General features: G+C 31.6%; 1 protein-coding gene across 1 annotated transcript in view; it reads right to left on the bottom strand.

Annotated features, from left to right (window-relative positions):
- Nucleotides 1-3,698, bottom strand: part of LOC106458380 (glycine receptor subunit alpha-2-like) — a 49,053-nt gene extending 45,355 nt beyond the window's left edge. Inside the window, exon 1 of the mRNA XM_022384575.1 lies at nucleotides 3,650-3,698. Coding sequence (XP_022240283.1) covers nucleotides 3,650-3,663 — 14 coding nt within the window. The 5' untranslated portion in view covers nucleotides 3,664-3,698. The remainder of the gene's footprint in view (nucleotides 1-3,649) is intronic.
- Nucleotides 3,699-9,285: the final 5,587 nt, after the last annotated feature.

Here is a 9,285-nt window from a genome sequence, read left to right as displayed (position 1 = left end):
TGTAGCATTCCGCCACAATTTTATTCTTCGTATTGTTAGCCGATACTAGGCAGCTGGTACATAATTGAATAGAGTTGTTTAAAAATTTGTTTAACAACAAGTAAAATCTTGGAATGGTCTATTCTTACACTGGGGTGTGTCTGTGAGCCAGAGTAGTTTCTTCAAATATCTATAGAATGATAGGTTTCTTTTTTGTGAGTGTAAAGCACTTAAATACACCATTTCGAATTTCGATACCTTACTACCATCAAACTTGGTTTGGTTTGAAGTTTCTTTGGTGGTAGTGTCCAGGGTCACTGATGAGAAGTGGAATTCTCCGAAACTAGTCTGGCTCACAGACACACCCCCAGTGAAAGAATAGACCATTCCAAACTTTTACTTGTTGTTAAACAAATGTTTAAACAACTCTATTCAAACGAAGATATTATCATTTAGATCAACTTAAATGTTTTTAAACAAAAATCCTTTGATAAATCAACGACCCATAGGTATGGTTTTTACCACAGTCCATTAGCCCACGTAACAACAATATATCCATTAAGATCGTTTTATTTCACATTTCTGCCCCATACGTAAAATTCTGGTCTTCACATCTTTGAAGATCAAAATAATAATTCTGAATCAATATATCGAAGCTACTGTATATTTCTGTAACAACAGAAAAGACTCAATTTACAATATAAATATACATGTTTATTTTTGTTGTTTTTTTCAGTTGAGAGTTTACACCAACATCAAGAAAAAATGGTTACCTAATATTTTTGTTAGAATATTAGTGTTATAGTTCATGTTATTTGTTATTTTATGATGTAATTGATATATAGCTTATGAAATGTTTCAATAAACTAGCAAGCATTTCTTCTTATTGCAAAGCTAAACTTCAATAATACCTCTATTGCAAGTATAGAAGAACGTTTATAATGCGTTATAATTTGTAAAAACTATCCTTTCACAGTCTGATTTTTAGCGTAAAGTTACAATAAAATGTGAATCACGAGGAAACTTTGGAATTCTTTAAAGAAACTTTACAAACAATAATTTTATTTCCTTTGAAGCTCCTGAATACCAATTTTCATGTACACTACGTTAGTATCATCTTTCAAGGCTGATTGCTAAAAACAACAAAAAATATGCGAAATGATAAACAGAAATATCATTAGAAGATCCTGTAATGTATTTCTTCTGTTGAATGATATAACAATATATCATCTTTCTTTATAGTTTACTGGAGAGAAAGAAAACGACCTTAATACTAACGCTTCAATATCTACAGTCAGCTGACTACTAAAATTTTCAAAAACCATATCATTATTCATGTGTTCTGCAAACAATTGCCCAAGTACTACCGTAGTACCGACTCTTTGATATTAGTCCAAACTCATCCACGAAAAAAAGGTCTACCTTTTAAAAATTAGATGACGAACGTTTCAAAACCCACATAAGTTTATTGGTGTGTTCAATAAAATAAGAATGAAAATACAACTCCATTTTGTTATAACATAAAACTGCCATTTTTTTTGTTGAAAAGATAAAGAGTGATCAATCTTCCAAAAAGACAGCTTTATTAAAGACAATTTGTTGTCTTGATAGAACATGAGGATGGGTCAGTGTTTGAGTTCATGCTTTCACAAACACTGGTCTGATGTGTACAAATGAACAAGAAACATAACGAATTCAGTCAAAATATAACAAATATATTGATTTTTGCATCAATTTCTTTGAAAGCTACAATCAGGCCAAAAACGTTTGGTATAAAACCCATAACCGATTTTTATATAAAAATTCAATAGCTGACAAACGGAAAATTGATAAATCAATTATGGTTTATTCGATCATGATGTTTTCTATTTACGATTTGTGGAGTCAGATGTTTCAAGCATTACTCATTAGTTTTCGATTTTCTTCTAAATGAGTAAATTACAAGATGTTTACTGAAATAGAAAGAGTTTATTATTGCCTTCTCATTGGGTGGTACCTGTCTTTGAGACTGCTCTGTGGAAATCTTAAATGTCATTAGGTACTGTTGCTGCAGCCCCCCCCCCAGTAGCACAGCGGCGTGTCTGTGGACCTACGACGCTAGAAACCGAGTTTCGATACCCGTGGTGGGCAGAGCACAGATAGTCTAATTGCGTAGCTTTGTGCTTAACTCCAAACAACAACAATAACAACTGTTGCTGCACTAAAAATAAAAGTGCTTCGGTTTTCAAAAAAGCAATGTCAAATATTATCTTTTTTGTACGTTCGATGTACTTATTATAATAATGAGCTGTATTTTTGTCTAGAATCAAACTAGTTTCGGCTGGTCTCGAAGGTACTAAGAAAAATTTTATTGGGCATATATATATGATCTGTAACTTAATAAAACGTATATTAAAGTTAATATGAAGAGCCTTGATAATACGGTCACCGTACATGAAAATCATATAGCAACATATAAGTGTGAGAAAATATACACCTGAGATCTGTTTTGCAGTTTTTATTCTAGTGTTAAAGACGAAACTCTCGAAAGTATTTTTGACTTTTATTATTATACCAGCTGGAGTACCCATCCATTAGACGGTGAAATAAAAACTCGTTTGTAACAAAGGATAGGAAATTGTGTTTCTATTTTTTTTCCTAATATAATAAACATTAAAAAACGCAATAAAAATACTCAAAGGTACCAATACTGAAAAGAAAGACATACTGTTTTTAAGAGTTCTATCAATATGAAATTAGATGGGGTTCAACCCCACTTATGTCATCCTATGTCACTGGGCAAAATTTGCTGCTGATTGATTAAGAATTGTAGAAACGTACAAGGAACAGATATATATATATATACACACACACAAACACATACTAACGTTTTTTTATGTAGATAAGATTTATTTGGTAAACACGTGCATAATGGTGCATAGCTCGCAATTTCTGAATTGATAAAAAAAAGTAAAGGTACTAATGTATTGCTGGTCTAATAATTCATTACATTAAGCCTAAAAGTTTAAGCTAATACAAGAATTTCAGACAAATCAACTTAGTGTTTGATATTTTCAACCTGAACGACAATTTATGCAATACAAAAATTAAACGATCAGGTAAGAGTTCCCAAAGTTGAGGCATAAATGTCCCTTTTTAATTTTTTTTGTATTATTTAATATCAGCGTCAATAAACAGTTAAATCTAGTTTAATTCCAATCTGAATATTATTAATGTACTTGCCGAAATGATAGCTGAACCAAAAATAGGGAAAATTATAATTTGCACAGAATTAACAATATATACTGCGCACATGGGGAAAAAAAGGGTCTTATAGACGACGACTGTTGGATTAATTCCAAATTGTTAACATCCAGTTTGATGTTAAGGGAAGAAAAAGAAAGGACTTGTTAGATTCTATAGACCATGTTGATAATTTTATAATTCTTTTTAAGAGCAGTTATTAAATTTTTTATGCCCACACTTTGGAATGTGTAAGTATAATATACTAACTTCTTCTTTTACAGAACTACAAACTTGATAATTTACTTTTCAAAATAAATTTTGATTATTGAAACTAGCCATTTAAAGGAAAACGTATCATTGAATGGTATTCAGTTCTCGATTGTGATTAATAGAAACAATAACTAGAAAATACGTGAACTTTTTGTATTAACCAAAAGTTGTTTACCTCCAAAAAACCATCAACGTAGGAACCAGCACAGAAATAGTTGGTTGCCCTATCATCTTTAGTCACTTGATGTTGTTGCTCTCATCAGGTATACGTTAAGAATATCATTATCTTCTTCTTCTCACAACAATCCTCGTTTTTTACAACTAAATACAAGCTAAAAAATTCACAATAATCCTCGCTTGTTTGTACGGTTTTACATGCTACAAAACTGGCAAAAATTCTTACTTGTTTGTACGTTTTTACAAGTTACAATATTGACAAAAATCCTTACTTTCTGCGCGTTTTTTACAAGCTACTTGTTATTCATTTTTATTGTCATGTGAATGACACATGATTTATACTGTTACGGTAACGAAAACAATGGCTATTTAGAGAGGCATGGCCGCTACTATGATTCAAAATTTATCTTCAGGGGCTTTTTTTTTGGTTTCTTGCTGAGGACATTTTATAGATTTAAACGAAGAACTACATACGAAGCACTATAATGACGTCTACAGACTGCCCGTTTAATCTTCTAAATGTTTTAAAACTGGTTTGTTAAGAATAACAAGAATTAATCGTTTGCTTTGTAATATACGTATTATATGACGAGCTTTCTAGTTGACCAATAACGTACACGTGTATTCAGCTTCTTTAAAAATATCTCTGTAGATAATCAATTCATGAAGAACACAGTTACTATCGTCTTTCCATATATTTACAATATTCGTTCACACATGCACGTAATCATGCGTTATAACACAACGCGACCTCTCTGCAGTATGTAAACCTCGTAAAATACGTTATTTTCTAACATTTTACTTCCTTCGACTGCAGCGCCGTAGGTGATCAACATAGGTTAGTGTTTTCCATTATTATCATATTTTACCAATAGAAAACAACTGTACATATGTGTAGTGAAAAGCCTGTTAAACATTTTAAGAGACATGCGCGCATTACGTATCTGTAAGCATATCGCATTTCTGTCAGTGAAATTGGTAAATGTATTAAGACTGATTGTATTTTTATTCGTCAGAAGTTAATGATTCTGGTTGAGGTAAAATACGTGATTACATATTGGTTGGTTTAACAAGGGCGTTTTATAAATGAACAATATTAAAATAATTAATAATTTTTGACGTTATACACAATATATAAAAACAAGTGGTAAATTTAAACAGTTTGCATTAAAAATAAACTTTGTCTTTCTATTATAATTTCACTTTGTAAAACTTCAAGGTTTGATCATTATTAAGTAGAATATTCTGTTGTTAAAAGTTTTAATTGACTTCAAGTGAGCATGGTTCAACAAACGTAAAGTAGTAATATTTAATCCAACTTTATTTTATTCGTTTAAAATATACTTTAAATTAGTATGTATCTAATGGAAAGATATGTCCTTCAGTCATTCGTTTTGAGGTCACGAAACTTTCATTTAGGGTAAAGAAAACAGCTATTACCTTCTTACGTATAAACCTTTACTTACTGGGATTCTATCTCCCTCACACCCCTCAGTTGCTCAGCGGCGAGTCTGAAGGTTCATACCGCATAAAGCCGGATATTGATACCCATGGTGGGCACAACATAGATAGCCCATTTTGTAGCTTTGCGCTTAACAACAAATAAGCAAGCAAACTCCCCCTCACCCTATTGGGTAAGAAATATTTTCTAGCGACTAGAAACTAACACCCAATAGAAACACAATTTAAAATTTGAAAGCATCCCATAGCTCTGATTTAAAAACTATATAATAGTTTGTAATAATTATGTTACAAGTATTCAAACGAGAGTCATATAGTTAAAAATTCACAGAATATTTTTTTCTTATAAAGCGGACGATCAAGGATGCTGTCTTTTTTATATTTGTGTTAAAGATCCTTAATATAAGCAACGATATAATATTTTATAAGTGATTCATTCCATTTGATTTAGAAATATCTGTGTACAGCATTATCCCACTTATGCCATAGAAAGCAGTAGCTTTAAAGATTTGTTCGACGAAGTTTTCAGTATTTCTTTGTCCATCTAAAGCATGATAAGTTTATCACAGTTTGAAATACAGTGGTGGTGTTAGCTGGTTGTTCAGTTTCGGTTTTCGGTTTCGAATTAGGAGCGCTTCCTTATTCCTTAATGTCCATTCGTCTGTTGCCGAGTCTATTATTTTGAAGTGTTCGGTTTTCGGCTTCTTGCTACAGTCTTTGGTTAGATGACTGTAAATTCCAGAGTTGTTGGAAGGGCTGTTTTGCACATGCTCCTTAACTGTGGTAGCTAGGATCGTTGAATATTAATATTAGGATGTTTAATAGTTTGTAACACACGCAAAAAAAAAAAACAACAACAAACAGAAACAACTATTTTGCGCATGGTAGGAGATTATTTACAGCAATATTCAGTACCTTCAGAGTCAGAATAGGGAATGTGTTGTACACAATATTTCACACGAAGACATTGGTTGATTTTACATAATTATGTAAGAATTTTTCCAATTTATTTCAAAGTGCGAAATATTTATCATTAATACTAGGGCCCGGCATGGCCAGGTGGTTAGGGCGCTCGACTCGCAATCTAAGGGGCGCGGGTTCGAATCCCCGTCACACCAAACATGCTCGCCCTTTCAACCGTGGGGGCGTTATAATGTTACGGTCAATTCCACTATTTGTTGGTAAAAGAGTAGCCCAAGAGTTGGCGGTGGGTGATAATGACTAGCTGCCTTCTCTCTAGTCTTACACTGCTAAATTAGGGACGGCTAACGAAATTTAAACATTACAACTATTATCTTATAGCCTCCCAGTTTGCCTATGTTGAATTATTTTTCCTACATCGATCACCCTAACAGGACATATATATATATATATGTAACTGGTGCTTATCAATGTTTTTACTTAGAAAACACGCAACCTTCAAAGGCAGGAATGATTATCGGAAATTTGTTTAACAAATTCATAGCGCATTTAAGCTACTCCTTTTATCTTTTTTATTTTAGAAAATATTTGACACTTACACAATAAGTACTATGAAAAGAATTACTCATCTATCGAACTATATCTCAAAAATAGAAAATTTTGGTCTAATACACAACAAAACCTCATTCTTTTAATAAGACAAAAAAATTTTAACAATAGATACTAAAGGTGCTATATGGTAATTTTACATATTCTGACTTACTACTAACATGTTTCTGAAAATATATTATTATTTAGGGAAATAATAGGCTTTCATCCCGTTAAAATTTTCAGAAAAGCTAAAGAACATTCAAAATACTGTTTTTCAGAACAGCATGCTTATCTCCGCCTAAACATTTTATCAAAGTTAATACTTGTACCATGAGAACAGAAACAAGTAAGTTAACTGTGTTATTCAGTTCTTTAGGCATTGTACATATCTTCTGTTATGACATTAAAAGTATCAATCCCAGTAGAGTTGAACACTTTAAGCTCTTATTAGTTATTAGTTTATAATATTGAAGTTGTGGTGTCTACAATCTAGATAAACAAAAATGAAAAGTAGTTACAGAAGAACAAAGTTATGTTAACTATATACAGCAATGATACATTTCTTTAGCATTTACAGCTTTTCCGAAGCTTTTCTTTTTAAAATGTACCCACTTAATTGTTGACCATATGTCAAGTTTTTTTGACTTGTTGATAGAATAATCGATTTATTTGGACATAACGTTTCGTCTCTAAGAACATTCGAAGAACCAGACGAAACGTTGTATTCAAATAAATCTACTATCCCCATCAATAAGTGTTTCAAATACTTTATACATTTGCAATAATGTTTTTAAACCAATTCACCAGAATGAAATCAATCTTATTATTGAGATTATAGAATTAAGCAATAAGTGGTCCATATGTGCTCATTAATATTAATTTTATTTAGTTTAGCTGAGAGCATGGATTTTTTCTTTCATATGTAAAAAATTTTGGCGAATTTATCATGCGAAACTACTATGTCTAAAAACTTAAGTTTTTCATAAACCATGGTTCTTCATATTCGTGTCTTAATTCAACTCATTTGCTAGTTTGTAGTTCTGTTGGCTATTCGTAAACGCTCTCTCTCTCTCTAGTTTTATGTCTGTAAGTTTCATTGTTTTGAAACTAGACATTTTTTTCTTCTATTCCTAGAACTTTTTTTTCCTCACTGATCTGATAAGGAGTCTGACTATAGTTTCAATCGATAAATTATAACTTTAATTTGTGTAAAACAAATACAATGACACGCCCTATTATATTATATAATTAAATTTTTTCTATTAAGCCAAAACATTTAATTCCAGACATTCTTTCTCTCTTGATAACAGTTTTCAGCTAGTAATTCAGGGATGTATTAAACACTGATAGCTTCAACTTTAAAAGTTTAGTGACGACACGTTTTAATTAATATTTGACTGAGAGTTTTTTTTCTATAGCTTGAGATACATTTAAATTGTCTTCTCTGAGACTGACAAGTCAAAACAACGAGTTTTTAGATAAACATATGTTAGTTTCTCAGGTGCTAAGAATAATAATTACTTGTATTTAGCGCAGAAGACAAATAGAATCAAATAATTTTCTTTTTCCAAAGTGTAATCTAGTTTCAGCAACTCTGTCTTCTCTTACATTTAAGCAACCACTTGTCTTTTGTTCTATTTTCACAAAACTTATGACCCTCGGGTTCTGTCCCGCTAAAACCCAGCGTTCGATTCCCCGAGGTCGACAAAGCGCAGATAGCCCATTGTATAAGTTTGTGCTAATAAAGCAACAATAGCAACATTCTCGGGTTCTAGCCTTGTTTACTATGCAGGGTAATGTTTGAACTCAGCTGAAAACAAAATGAATAATCACAAAAAGTTGTATTTCTTTATTTCTTCATCTATTGACGACTAAAAAATATAATCATTTATTTTTGTAAATTGTAATTTTATTAATACATAGATCCTTATAGTTTGATTATTTTTCAAATTTACAAAAGAAACACACACACACACGCACGAGACATATTGGTTCTCTGCGCTATACCCATCGCAGATAACGAACCATAATTTTTAACACTGTAAGCCCACGAACTTACCACAATTTGTGTAAAAATAATATACCACCACATTCTAATGTAATTTGGTCATACAGTTTTATTCTGTCATTATTAAGCGAGAACCTTTAACGGCCGAATTATTAATATTAAACTTTGTCACATTGTTTATTTTAGTGTTCATTAAGGTTGTGTATTTAACTCTACATCAAACATCGCTAAAGACAGGACACTTTAAGAGCCTTGTAATTACTCTGGAAAGAAGAAAAAATCTAAGAAAACTAAAGTATATTTATAACCTAACATTTATAACCTGAGCCGTTTTTAGTGAAAACAGAAGGTCGTTTCTCACACATAATTGATTATTGACAATTTGCGATGTAACTGCTATCAACAAAATACAGTATTTTTTTGAATGTGTTCTTACTAAATGTTATCAGTATTTTATATTGTATTCAACTTTTTCAATACAAAAGCTACTTGAATTTTTAACAAATCCAACAAGCAGCAAACAAGAGCGTAAAATACTTTTTTGCCGTAGCATAGCGGCTCATATGGATGGCTCTGAGTTTTTTGTTGTTTTTTCAAGTACAAACCTTTTGTTCACAGGTCCGTCATCTCTTGACCGATTTGAGATCTAATTA

The sequence above is a fragment of the Limulus polyphemus genome, unplaced genomic scaffold (assembly GCF_000517525.1).
Source record: "Limulus polyphemus unplaced genomic scaffold, Limulus_polyphemus-2.1.2 Scaffold454, whole genome shotgun sequence".
NCBI classification, from domain to species: domain Eukaryota; kingdom Metazoa; phylum Arthropoda; class Merostomata; order Xiphosura; family Limulidae; genus Limulus; species Limulus polyphemus.
This window is presented reverse-complemented; position numbering and strand designations above follow the sequence as displayed.